This window comes from Salvelinus fontinalis, chromosome 26 (assembly GCF_029448725.1).
Source record: "Salvelinus fontinalis isolate EN_2023a chromosome 26, ASM2944872v1, whole genome shotgun sequence".
Taxonomy (NCBI): domain Eukaryota; kingdom Metazoa; phylum Chordata; class Actinopteri; order Salmoniformes; family Salmonidae; genus Salvelinus; species Salvelinus fontinalis.
This window is the reverse complement of record NC_074690.1, coordinates 38569636-38591808: the sequence shown is the minus strand read 5'-3', so window position 1 is coordinate 38591808 and position 22173 is coordinate 38569636. Positions and strand designations below refer to the sequence as shown.

The 22173-nt window shown below is 42.2% G+C and overlaps 2 protein-coding genes across 2 annotated transcripts; one reads left to right on the top strand and one right to left on the bottom strand.

The window, feature by feature from the left end:
- The first annotated feature begins 10395 nt into the window (after positions 1–10395).
- LOC129824290 (C-C motif chemokine 2-like) lies at positions 10396–11394 on the top strand. The gene is made up of 3 exons (XM_055883832.1): positions 10396–10546; positions 10660–10774; positions 10977–11394. Exons 1-3 carry the CDS (start codon positions 10480–10482, stop codon positions 11254–11256), a joined length of 462 nt encoding a protein of 153 aa, XP_055739807.1. The 5' UTR covers positions 10396–10479; the 3' UTR covers positions 11257–11394.
- Positions 11395–19813: 8419 nt separating this feature from the next.
- LOC129824289 (lymphotactin-like) lies at positions 19814–21420 on the bottom strand. Its single transcript, XM_055883831.1, has 3 exons — positions 21137–21420; positions 20825–20939; positions 19814–20314 (listed from the first exon to the last, which is right to left on the bottom strand). Exons 1-3 carry the CDS (start codon positions 21345–21347, stop codon positions 20065–20067), a joined length of 576 nt encoding a protein of 191 aa, XP_055739806.1. The 5' UTR covers positions 21348–21420; the 3' UTR covers positions 19814–20064.
- Between the last annotated feature and the right edge of the window lie 753 nt (positions 21421–22173).

Genomic DNA, 22173 nt, shown 5'->3' with positions numbered 1-22173 from the left:
AGCAACTTTTCGGTTCCTGGCCCAATGCTCTAACCACTAGGCTACCTGCCCCCGATTTGGGATAAGTCTAACCGCAGAGTGAAGGAAAAGCAGCCAACAAGTGCTCAGCATATGGGGGAACTCCTTCAAGGCTGTTGGGAAAGCATTCCAGGTGAAGCTGGTTGAGAGAATACCAAGTGTGTGCAAAGCTGTCAAGGCAAAAGGTTGCTATTTGAAGAATCTCAAATATAAAATCTAACACTTTTTTGGTTACTACATGATTCCATATGTGATTCCATATTTCATAGTTTTGATGACTTCACAGTTATTCTACAATGTAGAAATAAAGAATAGTAAAATAGTAAAAATAAAGAAAAACCCTTCAATGTGTAGGTGTTCTAAAACTTTTGACCAGAAGTGTACATATATAAGTATAGGACAAAACACACATCCCGAAAAGAGAGACAACACTACATAAAGAGAGACCTAAGACAACAACATAGCAAAGCAGCAACACATGACAACACAGCATGGTAGCAACACAATATGACAACAACATGGTAGCAACACAAGAAGATAGAGACAACAATACATCACACAAAGCAGCCACAACTGTCAGTAAGAGTGTCCATGATCGAGTCTTTGAATTAAGAGATTGAGACGAAACTGTCCAGTTTGAGTGTTTTTTACAGCTTGTTCCAGTCGCTAGCTGCAGCTAACTGAAAAGAGGAGCGACCCAGGGATGTGTGTGCTTTGGGGACCTTTAACAGAATGCGACTGGCAGAACAGGTGTTGTATGTGGAGGATGAGGGCTGCTGTAGATATCTCAGATAGGTGGGAGTGAGGCCTAAGAGGGTTTTATAAATAAGCATCAACCAGTGGGTCTTGTGATAGGTATACAGAGATGACCAGTTTACATAGGAGTATAGAGTTCAGTGATGTGTCCTATAAGGAGCATTGGTGACAAATCTGATGGCCAAATGGTAAAGAACATCTAGCCGCTCGAGAGCACCCTTACCTGTCGATCTGTAAATTATGTCTCCGTAATCTAGCATGGGTAGGGTTAGTTTGGCAGCTGGGGTGAAAGAGGAGCGATTACGATAGAGGAAACCAAGTCTAGATTTAACTTTAACCTGCAGCTTTGATATGTGTTGAGAGAACGACAGTGTACCGTCTAGCCATACTCCCAAGTACTTGTATGAGATGACTACCTCAAGCTCTAAACCCCCAGAGGTAGTAATCACACTTATGGGGAGAGTGGCATTATTCTTACCAAACCACATTACCTTTGTTTTGGAGCTGTTCAGAACAAGGTTAAAGGAAGAGAAAGCTTGTTGGACACTTTGTTGTAGAGCATTTAACACAAATTCCCGGGAGGGGCCAGCTGAGTATAAGACTGTATCATCTGCATATAAATGGATGAGAGAGCTTCCTACTGCCTGAGCTATGTTGTTGATGTAAATTGAGAAGAGCGTGGGGCCTAGGGTGGAGCCTTGGGGTACACCCTTGGTTTTTATTTTATTTTTATTTAACTTGGTAAGTTGACTGAGAGCACGTTCTCATTTACAGCAACGACCTGAGGAATAGTTACAGGGGAGAGGAGGGGGGGGGGGGGGTGAATGAGCCAATTGTAAGCTGGGAATGATTAGGTGGCCATGATGGTATAAAGACTAGATTGGGAATTTAGCCAGGACACCCGGGTTAACACCCCTACTCTTACAATAAGTACCATGGGATCTTTAGTGACCACAGAGAGTCAGGAGACTCGTTTAACCTATCATCCGAAAGACAATACCCTACACAGGGCAATGTCCCCAATCACTGCCCTGGGTGATTGGGATAAAAAAAAATACCAGAGGAAAGGGTGCCCCCTACTGGCCCTACAACACCACTTCCAGCAGAATCTGATCTCCCATCCAGGGACTGACCTGGACCAACCCTGCTTAACTCAGAAGCAAGCCAGCAACGGGAAGCAGGGTGTTATGCTGCTGGCATACCACCCTGCATCCCACTGCTGGCTTGCAGTGGCTGAGACAACAGATTTTCTAACTTTATACACTGCACTCTTTGAGAGAGGTAGCAAACCAAGCCAAAGACCTCTCGGAGACACCAATACTCCTTAGCCGGCCCACAATAATGGAATGGTCTACCATATCAAAAGCTTTGGACAACTCAATAAAAATAGCAGCACAACATTGCTTAGAATCAAGGGCAATGGTGACATCATTGAGGACCTTTAAGGTTGCAGTGACACATCCATAACCTGAGCGGAGACCAGATTGCATACCAGGGAGAAAACTATAGACATCAATTATGTCAGTCAGTTGATTATTGACAAGTTTTTCCAACACTTTTGATAAACAGGGCAAAATAGAAATATACCTAAAACAGTTAGGATCAGCTTGATCTCCCCCTTTAAGTAAAGGACGCCTTCCAATCAATGGGAACCTCCCCAGAAAGGATGGACAGGTTAAAAAGGTTGGAGATAGGCTTGGCGATGACAGGTGCAGCAACCTTAACCTCTCCCGAGCACCTAACCCGGATTCGGGAGCACCCCCCCCCCCCCCCCCCCCCCCCCCCACACTGATTAGCATCACTAGCATAGCGTCACAATTAAATAGTAGCATCTAAATATCATTAAATCATAAGTCCAAGACACCCAATGAAAGACACAGATCTTGTGAATAAAGCCACCATTTCAGATTTTTAAAATGTTTTACAGGGAAGACACAATATGTAAATCTATTAGCTAAACACGTTAGCAAAAGACACAATTTTTTTACTCCAACAGTTTTTTCCTGCGTCAGCAGCTATCACTAATTCGACTAAATGAAAATATATATAGCCACTAACCAAGAAACAAATTCATAAGATGACAGTCTGATAACATATTTATGGTATAGCATAGTTTTTTTTTTTTAAATGTGCATTTTTCAGGTATAAATCACAGTTCTACATTGCAGCTGCAATCTGATATAGTGCTGATGCAGCCAGAACAATTACAGAGACCAACGTCATATAACTAATTACTTGTCTTAAAACATTTCAGAAAAAATACACAGCGTACAGATATTGAAAGCCCAACATCTGGTGAATCCAAACAATATTTCAGATTTATTAAATGTTTTATAGCGAAAACAAAATGTAGCGCTAAATTAGCATAGCCACGCCAGCCAGAACAAGCTGGGCCCCCCCGACCAGTTCACATGCACGACAGATATATGAAATAACATCGTAAATTGGGTCTTACTATTGCTGATCATTCATCAGAATGTTGATAAAGGTGTCCTTAGTCCTGATGGGTCGTTCAATCCATTCACAATGGCAACTTTCCCTCTTCATTTAGCATAGGTACTGGTCGACTGGCACGGTTCTGTCCAAAGTTAAAAAACTCACAGAACGGAACACGGCAAAACTCCCGAAAAAATTCAAATAATCTGATTAAACTATATTGAAAAAACATACATTAAGATGATTTGGTCACATGTATCAAACAAACTTCGAGACGGAGATAGTTTTCATCCGTAACGGCAGCATAACAAAAGACAATTGCACCTCTAAAACGCGCGTTCCAGAGAACCGGAAGTTGTCGGTCACGCTAAAGAAATAGGTCTTATTTCACGTCAGTACAAGATAAACAAAAAATTTCTCCTCTGACGTCTTCTTGACACCCAGAGGAAGACGAATGAAGTGTGTTTCGGGTCATAGGTGGCGTGACCATATATAGGCAGAGCGTTGAAGCGAGCATACACATCTTGCAATCTTCTTCTTGCTCAGGGAAAGTGCTGTCAAATGACTTATGTTTCACTCAGAGACAAAATTGAAACGGTTTTAGAAACTATAGATTGTTTTCTATCCAATGGTATTAATTATATGCATATAGTAAGAGCAATAATTGAATAAGAGGCAGTTTAATCTGTAGAGGAAATTATGCTAATGCAAAAACAGCACCCCCTGTATTCTCAAGAAGTTAAAGAAGAAAGGGTCTAAACCATCTGACCCAGATGTTTTTTGGGGGGTCAAGTTTCAGGATCTCCTTTAACACCTCGGACTCAGACTGCCTGCAGGGAGAAACTTTGTAGTGGGGCAGGGGGAAAAGAGGGAGAATCATCTGGGATAGTCGCATTAGAAGGGGGGAGATGAGGAAATGTTGGACGGGAAATGAGGCATGGCTGAGTCAAATAGGAATCCTGACTTAACGAAGGGCTGAGCTATGTGCTACTTGTTAGTAGCAACCACATCATCGACATTAAGGGACATGAGCAGCTGTGAAGAGGTGGGTTAATTCTCCAGGTCTTTAACCTTTTTTCAGAACTTCTTTGGGTTAGACCCACAGAGAGATAACTTCTCCTTAAAGTAACTAACTTTGGCCTTCCCAGTAACCTGAGTGCACTTATTTCTCATTTGCCTGATCAACAGCCTGAGTATGCGTGTGCCGAGTCTTTCGCCAAATGCAATTCTTGAGTAACTCTGCAAGATCACGGTCGAACCAAGGGCTGAACCTGTTTTTAATTCTCATTTTCTTTATGTGGGTGTGTTTGTTAACAATACCACTGAAAATATCAAAAAAGAAGGTGCAAGCATCTTCGACCGAGGGGATCAAGCTGATTCTATACCATTTTACAGAGGTCAGTTCATGCTCATTAGAGTTTTTTAGTAAGCCAAATCAGAACAGGTCGTTTGACTGAGCAGCTACATTTATGAACACAGACTGTAAAACAGTGATCATTAAGGTCATTACAGAAAACACCAGACTGATACCTATCAGGATTATTTGTGAGGATAACATTGAGGAGAGTAGCCTTTTCTGGGTGTTTGGAGTCATACCTTGTGGGATTGGTGATACTCTGAGAAAGATTTAGGGAGTCCCATTGCTTTAGGACTTGGTCAGGTGGTTTAAGCATGTCCAAGTTCAGGTCACCTAGCAGGACAAATTCAGACTTAGTGTAAGGGGCCAGGAGAGAGCTTAGGGCAGGTAGGGTACAGGCCGGTACTGATGGAGGACAATAGCACACAGCAACAGTCAACAAAGAGCTATTTGAAAGTTTAATGCTTGAAATCAGCAAATCAAATTGTTTTGGGACAGACTTGGTGGAGACAACCGAGCACTGAAGGTGATCCTTGGTAAAGATTGCCACTCCACCACCTTTGGAAGATCTGTCTTGCCGAAAATGCTTATAGCCAGAATGGTTAACATTAGTATTCAAAACACTCTTCCTTAACCACGTCTCAGTAATGACCAACACATCTGGATTGGAGCTGTGAACCCACACTTTCAATTGATCCATTGTAGGTAAAAAGCTTCTAGTGTCAACGTGCAGAAAACCCAGGCTTTTACGAGAGCAGAAATCAGTGAAGCAGATATCAGAACACAAGTCAGAATTGGGGCTAGCAACAGTAGATGGACCAGGGTGTACGTGCACATTTTCAGATATCATCAGCAGTAATACAATCAAGGCACAGCATAGGACAGGGAGAGCTCTGCAGTGCTGATTTATGACATCTGAATGTGCATTAGATGGCAACAAGATCACATTGTACAGCAATTTCATCAGGTAACATGAATACAAAGCCGGCGAGAGGTGGTTAGAATAGGATGGGAGGCCAAAAGTCTGTGTAACCAATAGAGAGTCAGAGTCCTGAGTGTGGGAACAAACATCGTCTGTCCCACGGTTGGGTAAAGAAAGTTCGTAGTCAACAAAGCATGCAGGAGTCATGAGACAATTAGCAAAATAGCAAAATGCACAATATTTTTAAAAATATATAACTACTTGGGGCTAGCCATTGTAAGTTCCCGAGTCACTCGCCCCAACAGTGCGTGTGTGCTGGAGGCGAGCGAAATCTCGGGAGAGAGGGGTGAGTGTGGTGGAGGTACCTGTACCAGACAGGGGGAGACAGGCCAGGGCAGACGGTGAACAGATCGCCAGGAGGAATCCAAGCAGCAGTGCAGCAGGCAACGGGAGTAGGTGTCACACCCACTTGGGAGAAACTTTTATTTCTGGGGGCAGATTTCTTATAGAAAATTCCAGTGGATGGTCTTTGAACAGCGGGAGGGGGCTTCAAAAGACTCCTGCCACTTTTTGGGCCCAAAGGCCTCGACACCTCTCACTTCACACATCAGTGCTAATTGAAGTTGTATCTGGTCTGTCCAAGCAAATCTGGGAGCCTTAACTCAGCATTCAGTCCCCATAAAATAAATATATCATTGTAATGTACTTTATAAAAATAAAAAAACGTTTTTATTTTTCTTCTTGGCTTTCAAAATAGCATCAGACCAAACACTACTCACTCAGTTCCAGGTTGGATGTTGTCCTCAGGTCTCTGCTGTTTGTTTGCCAGAGCACCCTCCGTATAGCTTGGAAAAAGTAAACCTTGGTAGCAGTAATCCCTCCGGGTAATTTTGGCCAAAATGAGTTTGTAGGTTTGGAGTTTTGATCTGGAGCGAAGCCCATGCTGTGGGGGGTAGCGTCCTGCATTTGTTCCTTGGCTTCCCTGAAGGAGCAAGGTCATAAACATAATGACATATCATTTAATCAAATCAAATCAAATTGTATTTGTTACATGTGCCGAATACAACAGGTACCGAATACAACCTTACCGTGAAATGCTTACGTACAAGCCCTTAACCAACAATGCAGTTCAAGAAATAGAGTTAAGAAAATATTATTTAAATAAAGTTAAAAATGTAATTAAAAGTAACAATAAAAGAACAATGACGAGGCTATATACTTCCATGCACACTCTAGTCTAGCCACTACATCCACCCACAGAGAAGTACACACACACACACACACCATGCTAAACATGCAAATGATAAAAGACTAGAGGAATCAAAGGTTCTGCCACCCCTGTGGGCATTCTCAGTCATGAAAAAGGTTGCCTTGGGGTGAGGCTGACACACACACACACACACACAAACACACACACACTAGCTACAGTGTGAAGTAGGAGCATCACATTGTACCTCCACAGCCACTTTCTATCTGTGGAATAGTCATTGGGCAGGAGGCAGCCAGTGCTTTGGTACTGTGTTATAATAGTTCACGCACTGCTGCTCTACAGAAGCGTAATTACCTCTGCAGTGTTATTAAGCTGTTTTATTACACACGTTCACACTGCCCACCTTCCTGCCTGCCTGTCTGTCTTTCTGTCTGTCTGTCTGTCTGTCTGTCTGTCTGTCTGTCTGTCTGTCTGTCTGTCTGTCCACTCAACCAGGAGTCATACGTTTTCCTCTCTCACAGAGAGGCCAAATGAAAACATGCAATGAATGCTCAGTGTGTCTCAGATAGAGCAGCACACTTGTCAATGTGAATCGCTTCTCATATTTCCTCCCTTTCGAAAGGTTCGGGCCACTTGGGATGATGGTGGTACAGTATGTTGCCTCGCCTACCTTTGTGGATTGTAGCCTAGTTTTATATTCTTTGAGGAGAGTGCATAATTTTTTTTATGAAAAGTTATTAATAAACAAATTAGGCACATTTGGGCAGTCATGATGCAACATTTTGAACAGAAATGCAATGGGTCATTAGATCAGTCTAACACTTTGCACATACACTGTTGCCATATAGTGGCCAAAATCTAGATTGCACCTGGGCTGGAATAAAACATTATGGCTTTTCTCTTGCATTTCATAGATGATGGTACAAATTGTATTATCTTTTACCAGATCGAATGTGTTATATTCTCCTAACTTCCTTTCCCATTTCCACAAACTTCAAAGTGTTTCCTTTCAAATGCTACCAAGAAATATGCATATCCTTGCTTCAGGGCCTGAGCTACAGGCAGTTAGATTTGGGTATATCATTTTAGGCGAATCCTTTTAACATGCAATCAAAATGCAAATAACACAGTTCAAATCATGTCATATGTTTTCCTTTCATGGCTGATATGTGTCAGTGTGAATCCTTTCTCATATTTCCCCCCTTTCAGGGATGTAACATTACAATTGTATAGCTAATAGGCTTTGTGTTTGTAGATCGACTGAGGTGAATGAACCTACTGCAGCCAAGGTGATCATGGCTGGGGTCAATTCTGCTTGTTTTTGCTGTTCTCCAAATACCATTTTAACGTTTTTTTGTTGCATAGAAATGTTTTGAAAGACGAAGATCATTTACTGCATCCGCACCTCACTAAAACTCTAACCCTGGTTACGGCCCTGGCAACACGTGCCTGGAGTAGAAGTGTAGGTAGAAGTGTATTTAAGCTGAAGGAATACAATGAAAGTTCATGTAACAGTCATGTGGTTGATCTGAATACCATTTATCCCACACGTCCCTGCTCACTTCAACAGCGCCATGAGCTGATGTTTTTTTATAGACAAAACAATCATGGCATATATTAGTATTATATATTATGTTTACATCTGTGTGACAGGCCAAACTTTGATCAGCCATAATCAATTCACTAAGAGAACAACAAACAAATCTGTGTGTGTGTGTGTTGTACAGTGGAGATTTGTCTGGCTCTCATGCACTTATCTGACTCTCCTCAGGGTTCTATAAAACAATAAGCCCATTTAATGCAGCCCTTCATTTGTGTGCATGTGTGTCAGTATTAGCGTATATACATTTATGTGTGTGTGTTTATGCATTGTTCCATCTCCGTCATGTTTGTTTCCTGGCTGTTTACGATGAGTCTCTCCTCTCAGCTCCCAGATCGATGTCGGGTGAGGATATGAGAGTCAGTATTGATTGTAATTTCCTGCAACGCTCATTCCAATCGCCTGCCTTATCACCAATCTAATTTCTATCTGCAGCGCAGTCAGTGATCCAAAAGAACCAGGGAATAACCAATAAATGAATAGCAAATAAATGAATATTCTACCAAGGCATTCTCACTCCTGCATAGATAAACAGGGTGCTTGTATGGAGAGTTGACAATGACTCTCAAAGTGTGTGTGTGTGTAAGGATATATATCTCCACACAGATTGAATGAGTGTACAGGGAAAAGCAGGTGCCAAGTCCTAATCTAATGATTGGATGCTGGTGATTCAGGCTTTTATGTCGCTGGAGATTTGATGTTGTTTACTGATGGACGAGAAACTAAACTAATAGTTGGGATGCGTTCAGCTGTATCCCACGTGGGACACGATTCAAGTGTTTACTCCTCATATCAGAGCAAGCATTAGAGTTAAGAGTTATGGTTGAGAATACAAATGTGACGATCATCTCTTTTCTCCAACGGGCCTAGTTATTTTCTCCCTCCCTTTTACTATACCTCTCCTTCGGCCGCTCTCCCTCTCTACCCTTCTTTATCTCTCTCCTTCTACCCCTCTCATTATATACCTCTCTACATCTCCTCCTTTCACTGCCGTCCTGTCCCTATCTATCTATCTTTCTCTTCCGTTCTCCCTCCTTTTTATCCTGTCATTCACCCTCCTCTCTCTCTCTGTGTGCACTGTCTTGTTCTGTTCAGTTAGACGTGGTAATAAGATGGAAAGCAGGTCTATTATACTGCCACTCAGCCTGGCATTAAGTACTTCTCTCCGGAGTGGCTGTACAAAAGTGTGAATATTTGGGGCTCTGCCCTCTCTCTCTCTCCCTCCTTCCCAAGCCCTATCGATCGAGTGCTGTGTTAAAGTGGATATGTGGCGTCCGTTTCAAAGTCCAACCTCAGCAAGTACAGCTGCCATGCCCCCTTGCCCACGGTAAAACACATCTGCTGTCTGTCACATAGGAAGCCGATGCCACACAACTACACTAAATTGAATTGGAGCAGTGAGGTTTAACTCAGACCTGGCCTGAGCTAAGGACATAATGACATTGACTTCACTGTATGGGACAAGGAGAGACAGAGTGTGCAGCTATTGTAACTGTAACTCTACAGACCCTATTTAGACAATGTAAAAAAGCTCTGCTACTGTCACCCACCCACACCCACTGAAAACCTCACTCCATTTCTCCACTTCAGGGGGGAAAGAATTCACAAATTACTACTGCACAGCATACACTATCATATCATACATTCCCAGTGTCCAGCATTTAATATTACACATTGATGGCAGTTCTGTCCTTGAGCTGTTCTTGTCTAATGATGTTCTGTATTATGTTTCATGTTTTGTGTGGACCCCAGGAAGAGTAGCTGCTGCTTTTGCAACAGCTAATGAGGATCCTAATAAAATACTAAATACCAAACTCACGCTGTCTTCTATCTCTCTAAATAGAGACCTGTGGCCTAGTATAAGAGGTGTGTGTGTGTGTGTTAATGTGTTTGTCGTGAGGGGTCTTTTAGTCACAATCTTCCGTTCATAGTGAGCTCTCATATTTTCCTCTCCACCACCACAGCAGAGTTACTCTGTTAGTGATAGACCACAGGGCGGGGGGGTGAAATGGTTTCGGAGGAAGATGAAAGAGGGGGGGCTATCAGACCTAATGGTGTGGGTGGAACTTTCTCTACTTATAAGGCCAGGGCTAAGAGATAGCCGATCAGTCAGAACGGCTGGGCAGCACATGAAAACTTCTATACCTAAATTTCAAATCTGAAAACTTCAACACCTGAAAATGAGGTTGAGTCTGGTGTTCTCTTCTCTGCTCTGTGTAGCCACATGGATGACCGGGGTCGATGCAAGTGAGTTCTTACCTCTTATTTTACGGCTGAAAGAGTGCGTGTCGACGATGTACGTATGTAACGTGTAGCTGTGTGTAAACCAGTAATGTATTGCCATGTATAACCCTGTATAGGCGTTGGACCAGTCAACTCTTGCTGTCTTAAGCTGACTCAGAAAAGAATCTCTCCTAAGAAAGTAGTGGACTACACCGTACAGACAACAGCACTGTGTCCCATCAAAGTCATAGAGTGAGTACCCTATATCCATATTTCCTACACAGTCACACTACACCGTAAAGATAAGAATTCGTCCTATTGAGAGTATCCTACAATATCATACATAACCCCTGGTTTTACTTCACTACCAATGTTGTGATCCGAAAAGGACAAAGTGAATAAAAAATAACCTCACCAGAGGAGACAATTGACCTCTTGATTAATCTACTTCCAGGTTACACACCATAGAAAGGAAGACGATCTGTGGTGACCCAGGAAGTGATTGGGTCAGGAAGGCCATGGGAAAGGTGGACGAAACCAAGGCAATCAAGAGAGAGGAGGAGGAGGGAAAGGAGGGCAAGACAGTGACCGTGGCACCGGCAGTGCCACGTAAGCAGGGAAAGGGACAAAAGAAGGGAGCCAAAAAGGGAAAGGGGAAAGGAGGGAAGAGGGGAGGAAAGAGAGAGAGAAGAGGGCGCAAGAGAACTGGTGTAACAAACCAATTCAGTAACTGAGCACAATTGATGTTAAGTCTAAATCGTGGACTTCTGCCTCTAGGAGAGCAAGAAAATAAACATATGTAAAAGCAGTACAACGGCACGGACATCTGCCTATGTTGGCATGTTGTAAATAAATAAACATTTCAATCAGGACTGGACATAAAGTTGTTTTTCTACTCTCTGTGTCACTGATATATGGGACCAATGCTGTTTTAGTAAAATATTGACTAAAAAAATCATAGCACAGAACTTTAAATCACATTTTTATTCTTGCACTGGCTGCCACTAGCGCATGTTTGAGAAAGGCTCAGGCCTCTTGGGATGATGGTGGTACAGCACGTTGCCTCGCCTACCTTTGTGGAACGTAGCCTAGTTTTTATATCCATTTCTCAGATCTTCTGATAAATGACTAGAATGTACATCTCCACATGGCCTGTCTTCCATACAGGCCTAGACTTACATTAACATGCAATCAAAATGAAAACAACACAGTTCAAATCATGTTGTATGTTTTCCTTTCATGGCTGATATGTGTCAGTGTGAATCCTTTCTCATATTTCCCCCCTTTCAGGGATGTAACATTACAATTGTATAGCTAATAGGCTTTGTGTTTGTAGATCGACTGAGGTGAATGAATCTACTGCAGCCAAGGTGATCATGGCTGGGGTCAATTCTGCTTGTTTTTGCTGTTCTCCAAATACCATATTAACGTTTTTTAGTTGTATAGAAATGTTTTGAAAATTGAAGCTCATTTACTGCATCCGCACCTCACTAAAAATCTAACCCTGGTTACGGCCCTGGCAACACGTGCCGAGGGTAGAAATATGGGTAGAAGTGTATTTAAGCTGGCTCTGATTGAATACACTGAAAGTTCATGTAAGTCAAATGGTTGATCTGAATACCATATAACCCAAATCCCTGCTCACTTCGACAGCGCCATGATAAATGAGTAGAAAGAACATGTAAATAACAATAATAAGTTAGATTTGTATCTATTACCTACCCTGATACCTCTTAAATGTTCTTTATGTTTGTAATTTTTTCTCTCAATATTGCGTGTTTATGTTAAGTCAATAAAACTATATAATCATGCTAACTTTTGTCACCTGGTGGTCATGATGTATTTTAAGTCTTAACAACACAATAAGCCACTATCACATGACAGTTGTCCCATATGAATAACTTCTCAAAAACATTAAATACGAATCCAAATAATGACTTCATCTCATTCATTACACAGGGATGTAAACTGGTGAGGGCCCAAAAAGGTGACACTTTTGTTTCGCACTGAAACATGCAGAAAATCATTGTAGGGGAAATGCAGGTTTAAACTAATTAAACAACAAATAATATGATCTACTGTACATGATCAGTCTCTTTGTGTAACATAAGAAGTGGTTAATGTGAACCTAACTCACAGCAAAATGTAAAGAAAGCAATCCAATGGTATTTGTTGCCTAGACTTTACTGCAAATGACACCCAAGTCTTGGGGGAAAAAACAATACATTAACATTACAGTTAGCCATGACAGCCTTTATAATAGAACGCTTGTGACCACACACATCTAAATATCGCACTTGGGATTTTTTTTGTTAACTAGGCAAGTCTGTATGAACAAATTCTTATTTACAATGACGGCCTACGCCGGATGATGCTGGGTCAATTGTGCGCCACCCTATGGGACTCCTAGTCACAGCCGGTTGTGATACAGCCTGGATTTGAACCAGGGTGTCTGTAGGGATGCCTCTTGCACTGAGATGCAGTGCCCCAGCCCACTGTGCCACTCGGGAGCTATCGTAAGTAGAAATAGAATGAAACAAACAGGCATTCCATTTGTTCTCTATTATAGTGGCCACTATAGTAGGGAAAGGGAGAGGGGGATACCTAGTCAGTTTGAATGCATTCAACTGAAATGTGTCTTCCGCATTTAACCCAACCCCTCTGAATCAGAGTGGACATCGATCAAGGGCACAAGGCCACATGTGTGCAAAAATAACGTTCACTGAGATAAACATTTCATAATACCCCCTCACTCACACACAAGTGTTACTGTCAAGTTTAACACCCCAAAAGCAATATCTTTGGGCTACACTGCACATTATTACATTGTACACTTTCTGCCTGTGGACATCTGTTCTACAATGTGCCAGCAGAGCATGATACCCTTTGTTGGCATAATTGATCTCTTTCAGACAGAGTACACCTGGCATACCCCTTTTAATCCACTGTATTGAAAAAGTGAGAAAGAAGAAGTGTGTGTGGTGTTCCTTGCACCTTTATAGTAGCATCCAGCTTAAGCCAGGCCCAGCTCCAGCTCCACTTAACTGTTTAACAAGCGACGCCTCATTTTCACCTAATTCTGTCATTCTGAAAATTAACCATATACTGTAGAGGGATAACATTAGTTCACATTTGTAGTTAGTTCGTTGGCTAGTTAACAAGTTAACATTTCACACAGATTTCCAGGGTCCAGTAAGCAACTAACGCATTATAACTTGAGGAATGACAAGGAGTCGTATAACGTTACCAGTTAATACTATAGCGAATTGGTTAGGTTACTAACGTTAGCTCATCGGATGTTGTAAAATTGCCTGACTTTATTCGCTAGCAACATTTCTCTGGCTAGCTAACGGATAATTCGATCCGACTAGCAAGGTACTTAACAATGCTAACAATACTTGTTCCAACACACTTTCTCCCTCACCTCAAACTTTCCAAATGCCAGTTGTTTTTCGGTTAGAGCTCATGAAGTACGCTTCATCACCTTCTCACCCCCATCTTCGTGGTCAGGCTTCTCACTTACCTCTTCGATATCGTTCAGGGGACGCATTGCTTGAAGTTAACTGGCAAACTGCCTTTCCACTCGCTTTCCAGAGTGCGCACTGATGCTGTAACTAGCAAATTGGTTGTCTTTTCTCTCTTCAGTCGCATGCTGCATTCTGTTGTAATGTGAACGATTCTCATCAGATCTACACAAATCACGTAGGTCACCTATTTGGATTCAAAATGGTGAATTTTTGCCGAAAGGTGACTGATCACAGCCCTTTAATTGCTATATGTGTTCTTGAAAAAATGTTTTTTTCAGATGTTGATGTGCTTATTTCTGTACTGTGCAGTAAGTTGTTAAGAGCTTCTATAGAACCTGGCCCATATTTTAGCATGCATTCTCTTGAGGTTTGGAGTGGACTTCAATTGTTTTTGTAAAATACCGTGTTTTCAAACCTCATACCAGGTAAGATAGCATACCCAATTGTCATACTTAAGTAAAAGTATAGGACACCGCCCTTCCTTCGGCAAATCAGATCACGATTCCATTTTGCTCCTCCTTTCCTATAGCCATAAACTCGAACAGGAAGTACCCATGCTAAGGTCTTTTCAATGCTGACCAATCGGAATCCATGCAGACTGAGATATGTTGTGGGTAGCCTCTGAGAATAACATTGACGTATACACGGACACTGTGACTGAGTTCATCAGGAAGTGTATAGGAGATGTTGTTTCCACTGTGACTATTAAAACCTACCCAAACCAGAAACCGTGGATAGATGGCAGCATTCGCGGAAAACTGAAAGCGCCGAACCACCGCATTTAACCATGGCAAGGTGACTGGGAATATGGTTGAATACAAACAATGTAGTTATGCCCTCCATAAGGCAATCAAACAGGCAAAATGTCACTACAGAGACAAAGTCGCAATTTAACGGCTTAGACACGAGACTATGTGGCAGGGTCTACAGACAATCACGGATTACAAAGGGAAAACCAGCCATGTCACGGACACTGACGTCTTGCTCCCGGACAAACTAAACACCTTATTCGCCTGCTTTGAGGATAACGCAGTGACACCGACGAGGCTCGATCCCAAGGACTGTGGGCTTTCGTTCTCTGTGGCCGACGTGAGTAAGACATTTAAGCGCGTTAACCCTCGCAAGGCTGCCGGCCCAGACGGGATCCCTAGCCGCGTCCTCAGAGCATGCGCAGACCAGCTAACTGGAGTGTTAACACACATATTCAATCTCTCCCTTTCCCAGTCTTATGTCCCTATTTGCCCCACTTGTCCACCATTGTTCCTGTAATCAAGAAAGCAAAGGTAACTGAACTAAATGACTATCGCCCCGTAGCATTCACTTCTGTCATCATAAAGTGCTTTGAGACGCTAGTTAAGGATCAGATCACCTCTACCTTACCTGACAACCTTATACCCACTTCAATTTTCTTACTGGCCCAATAGATCCACAGACGATGAAATCGCTATTGCACTGCATACTGCCCTATCCCATCTGGACAAGAGGAATACCTAAGAATGATGTTCATTGACTATAGATCAGCCTAAAAACACCACAATACCCCTCCAAGCTCATCATTAAGCTCAGGGCCCTGGGTCTGAACCACGCCCTGTGCAACCTGGTCCTGGATTTCCTGGCGGGCCACCCCCAGGTGGTGACGGTAGGAAACAACACCTCCACTTCGCTGATCCTCAACACGGTTCCCACAAGGGTGCGTGCTCAGCCCCCTCCTGTGCTCCCTGTACAACCATGACTGTGTGGCCACACTCGCCTCCAACTCAATCATCAAGTTTGCAGACGACACAACAGTAGTAGGCCTGATTACCAACAATGATGAGACAGCCTATAGGGAGGAGGTGAGGGCCCCGGCGGAGTGGTGCCAGGAAAATAACCTCTCCCTCAATGTCGACAAAACGAAGGAGCTGATCGTGGACTTCAGGAAACAGCAGAGGGAGCATGCCCCTATCCACATCGACAGGACCCGCAGCAGAGAAGGTGGAAAGCTTCAAGTTCCTTGGCGTACACATCACTGACAATCTGAAACAGTCCACCCACACAGACAGTATGGTGAAGAAGGCGCAACAGTGTCTCTTCAACCTCAGGAGGCTGAAGAAATTTGGTTTGGTCCCTAAGACCCTCATAAACTTTTAGAGATGCACAATTGAGAGTATCCTTTCGGGCTGTATCACCACCTGGTACGGCAACTACACCGCCCACAACCAAGGGTGGTGCGGTCTGCCCAATGCATCACTGGGGGCACACTGCCTGCACTCCAGGACACCTACAGCACCCAATGTCACAGGAAGCCCAAAAAGATCCTCAAAGACATCAACCACGCGCCCCCTCTTGTTCGTGTGGTGGAGGAGATCTTAGTGGGCTACCTGAGCCCTAGGATCATGCCTCAGGACTACCTGGCCCGATGACTCCTGGCTGTCCCCAGTCCACCTGGTTGTGCTGCTGATCCAGTTTCAACTGTTCTGCCTGCGGCTAGGGAACCCTGAGCTGTTCACCAGATGTGCTACCTTGTCCAGGACCTGCTGTTTTCGACTCTCTCTTTCTCTCTCTACCCCACCTGCTGTCTTGACCTCTGAATGCTCGGCTATGAAAAGCCAACTGACATTTACTCCTGAGGTACTGACTTGTTGCACCCTCTAAAACCACTGTGATTATTATTTGACGCTATTTGAACGTTTGAACATCTTGAAGATCAATCAATATTTATATATTTCTTAATTACATTATTACTTTTAGATGTGTGTGTATTGTTGTGAATTGTTAGATACTACTGCACTGTTGAAGCTAGAAACACAAGCATTTCGCTACACCAGCAATAACATCTGCCCCCCAAAAATTGTATGTGACCAATAACATTTGATTTTATACCTTAATAGAAAGTTACTCAAGTAAAAGTGAGTCAGCCAGTAAAAAACGACTTGAGTAAAAGCCAATTAAAATGTTCTTGTTTTAAAAATGGATGGTTAGTCAGGGTCACACCAACACTCAGAAATTATTATTATTATATGCATTTGTATTTAGTGAATCCGCCAGGCCAGAGGCAGTAGGGATGACCACGTGTTCTCTTGATAAGTGCGGAATTTGACAATTGTCCTGCCCTGCTAAGCATTCAAAATGTAACAAGTACTTTTGGTTGTCAGGGAAAATCTATGGAGTGAAAAGTAAAAAAAAATCTTTATGAATTTAGTGCAGTAAAAGTAAAAGATGTGAAACATATAAATAGTAAAGTAATGTACCGATTCCCCCCAAAACTACTTAATCAGTACTTTAAAGTATTTTTACTTAAGTACTTTACACCACTGGGTAGCTAAAGGTAAATTAATAAAGTAATATTGTGTTAATCGGAGTCTGAGGCCATGATCTTCTAAATAATTGTGGTGTGTCTACCTTTTCACTGGAACTGAATCGAAGCATCGTATAACCAAAAACACCACTTCCTGTACTCTAGAACCGAGTGTGTAGAATAGTGTGTATAGTGCGTGTCTTTATACAGGCCCGGTTTCAACCACAGGTTACATATCGGATAGTTTGTTCTCAGAAAAACAAAACAAATACAAATAAATAAAAGAAGAATCGTGACAAACAGGATATGCATGATGAAGACAGACTGACAGATTAAAACCTTTTCTTTCAGAAGCATTTTTCATGAAAGATTACCTAGACCTAACTGGTCAAAGCAAATCCAGTAATCGATGACAGGGCCCACGAGAAAATGTGTATAGCTGTTGTTTCAGCCACAGAGCACTACATTAGACAGAGATACAGCCTAGCTGATAATAAAGTGTCACACAGAAAATGTTTGCTCCTGTGTCGAACACTGTCTTCTTCCTTAACCACTGAGTTGCTTTTTATTATTGCTGCCACCGTCTCTGCTGATGATCTCTCCGTTATAACCTTTCTTTGGTCTCTATAGAAAAGATAGGAACATAGTTTTAATGCAGAAGTGTTTCCACCACTGTGGGTTTTGGTTAACACATGTAGCCTACCTAATGGTGGATAACATGTGTTGACCACAGCTAGTGGGACCCTCTACTTCAGACACTGGCGAAGAAAGGAACAACAGTAGGAGTCCTAACCTTTCCCCTTCTGACTGACAGACCACAGAGAACCTCTCCATCACTTCTTACTGAACCACAGAAACTACACACACACACGCACATACATACAGAGAGAGACACTACACACACACATACAGAGAGACACTACACGCACGCATGCACGCATGCACGCACGCACGCACATACATACATACATACATACATACATACATACATACATACATACATACATACATACATACATACATACAGAGAGAGACACTACACACACACAAACACAGAATACTGGAACCTTTTCATTGCACTGGTAACGAGACAGGATAACGATGTCACTGATGATGACAACAAAGCAAAACTACAGATACAGGTACAGTAGAAACCAATGACTCAGACTCCGAATCAGACTGCCTCTCATTCCTTTGGAGAACAAGACATTCCCAGTCTCAAACAAACTCTTATGGGCTAATTGTAAAATAAAGACATCACTTAAGAAATGCATTAAAGGCAGTCCTAATCATCGCTACCAGCAATGTAGTAGCAACAAGTGATTGTTTTCTAATCTCCTTCCAGAAGTGAGTGCTTTTATGTAAATGTTTTTCATTAATAATCAGAGTCAAAATGAAGGTACAGTTTGTTTTAACTGCCTTTCAAGACACCCAAGGAGGGTACTGTACACACACGAGGAATTATACAATACAATAACATGATAATATTAACAGATGCGTTTATCCAAAGAAGCTCATAGTTAGCAACATACTGTACATTGTGTGACTTACACACAACCATACACGTAATAGTGTGCATAGTGCACAGAACGATGTGACTTTACAGAGGTGGAAACAGAAATGGAGGTGTAGTAAGTGGCTGTACAGACAGAAGGGGAAATCCGCTGTGGCACACTAGAGCATTCGCTACACCTCAAACACTCATACCTAGTCCACAGCAGCCCCCAAAACCCCTTCGGTTAACAGAGATACAGCATTAACTTTCTCTCTTCCCACATGTACTAACCTATTTAACATCCAACCCCCACTGTTAGTGTACACCACGCGCTAACCAGTTGTTCCACCGGAGCTCCAGCCATGTTTTACTGTGTACACTGATACAGTTGAAACAAGATGGCCCCCATCTTTAAGACCCCCTCCACAGCTTTCCCTCTCTCTTGGAGCCATTGAAATGGCTAATTCTAGAATGAGTCTAATTCTAGAAAGCAGTCTGGTTCTGACTCTATGGTTGAAGCACAGAGGTCACTAGATGGCCATGCTAGACTGGATAAGAGTGCCAATATGGTCAGATTTGATGAGTAGGTACTAGGTAGAGCTTGTTCTTTATCATTTAGGGTAAGAGGTCAAATTCAGGTTAAGGTTGTAGTTCAGGTTTGGGGTTAATAGCATTTGTGTCTATCCATCTGTCCTTTCTAGCATGGCCAGATGTGACGATCATGGAACTTATGGGTCATATAGGTCATCAGTTGCGAAACAATATCCACATCTAGAGGTCAGCATAAAACGTCAACAACTTTTCTTAACTTACTCCTCTTAATCATTGGAATGGGTTGCTTCTATATAACTTTCTTCACTTGTAGTATTGTAAAGTGCTGCTCATCCATTACTAATGTCTAGCACACACCTGGGTGATGCATGGCAGCTATTTTGCACCAGAACCCTAACCACATGTTGGCTATCACATTGGATGACAGAGGACAACAAATCGCCCATTTAAAACTATTATTTTATTAAGAAACATTATACATTGTTTAGGCATTCTGGCAAATAGCCAGCAAGTTAACACACAATCACAATCATCAAATTCACTGTGGAAGTAAATTCGATTTAATCATTCATAAATATATAAAGATATTCATTAAAGTGACATAAATGTTATAATAGCTGCATATTGAAAATATTCAAACATTCAAAGTCAATAGTCTGATGTACTAGGAACTGGAAAATTCTGTGTTCTTCTACGTCTTGTGGTGAGTTGTTGACCATTGAGAAGCAATTTTGGGGTTGTGAGCTGAAAATTTTGTTTTGTGAGGGTTGTTGTTGGCTGGTTGTGCGATCGTGGTGGTTGTCGTAGAAGTAGTAGTTGAGGCGATGTGATGTTTTTGCAGTGTGTGAGACTTGTTCTTCTCGTTCAGGTACTGCATGGTTGTCTGTGCCCAGGGGTTGGAAGTGTCAGAGCAGATTCGTTTGCCTTTCGCTGTGACAAACCTGAGGAAAGAACAGGTTTAAAAAACTATTAGACAAGTCACAACAGATACACGCTCAAAACCGTCTTGCTTTCTATGAACCGACTGTCCATCTGGTTATAATGCATTATAAATGCATTCATAGACTGCATTCACAACAGCTGAAATAAGTAAGGGATAATCAATGGAAAATGAACAACGTGAAAAGTGTGTTCCACGACCCGCTAGCAGAGTGAAACTAACCTTCCACAGTTGCATTATTTTCCAGAGAACGCATAGATTCCCAGAGTTGATTATGCCTTTTATACCATGGCTATAATTTAACACATTTGCCACTAGAGATGTGTTCATTTGCAGGTAAAAATGGGTTCAACATCCACTGAAGTAGCTAGCAAGTGTACTCAGATAGCTACTGTAGTTGCCTTGGTAACCAAACAAACAGACTTGCTAGTTTAGCCAACCAATCCATCAGTCTTAGCTTGCTATTCTTAAAATCGAATTCAACAATGCCAATGATGCTGAGAGCACTTACGTCACTGCCTTTATGTTACACATGGCTGTGTCTTGTAGGTAGTAGGAAACGATCAGTTTGCGGCGCACTGTCGTGCCTTTAATCTCCAAACAGCAGGAGATTACTGATCCACCGGCTACAAGAGAGAGAAGAGTTGTATCATCATGTTCATCATCACCATCATCCGTTTCCACTATACTTATAAAGCATGACATGACTTTCTTCACTATGAATTTCCATCATCATCAATTTGCTTCCTATGCTAAGAACAAACATCTTAAGTGGAATCTAACGCTATCTAATCAAATGCATGATCATAGAATACACACACACCTTGAGCAGAAATAGTGGACATCAGTAGAGCGGCGGCGAAGAGAAGCAGGAGAGAGAGGAGGGCCTTCATTCTGCCTGTATCACTGACTCGGAGTCTGCAGTCAGATGTGTCACGTTCACCTGAACTGTGGCTCTTTTTAAGCCCACCAGCCTCATACGCAGAGACACAACATACCCGTATGCAAATACTTTTCCTACACTCAGAGAGCATCACAGACAGGTTTCCTCCCACAGCCTCCTAACCATGAGGACTGTCTCCCCCACTATCACTTTCTCACCACTGGTGACAGAGCAGGTTTCCATAGTGGTGGTGAGTGACACTACTCTAGCCATAGAATTCTAGTTCTATGACTGTAGTACTGAGAGGCTGGTTTAATGCATGTCTATGTGGACACAGAGGGAAGCCCTGTGTTTTGGTAAGAAATGGCATGATAACAAGCACGACTGTCTCTCAGTATTAGTGTTAGTGAGACGGTTTAATAAAAGGCCCATGTAGCATTTGAGGCTAACCACAAGATAGGTTGAGAATGCAAGGGAGGACATTTTCAGAGGCGTCACATCCAAATGGAAAATATGGCTTGAGTGGGACGTAAAACAATTCATACGCTAACCCTGACTAACTGTGCATAACGTACTATTCACACAGTGGTGGCAGTAGCGTGGCAGACAGTGTTAAAACGGAGACTTCAACCTGTCACTGTGTGAGAGTGAGTCAGTTACCACAAGGGTAAAATTAGAAGTAGTCAATTACCTTTTCTTTTTATATCAAAGGTTTGCAGCAGTAAAAATACCTGGAGAATACCTGAATATCAAGCCAAACACATTGCTGATATAATGTATTTATCTTAAACTGATTTAGAAACAGTTTACTAGGTAATAAATGTAGAAATAAATACAAATAAATCAAATAAGTATGTTAGTGTTTGTCATGTTATTACTGTTTATGTCCAGTTTGAACAATTCAAGACTGATCTGTAGGATGGCAATGATATTTCCTCCAAATATTCCGCTTGGCCATACAAATACTGTGATGATAG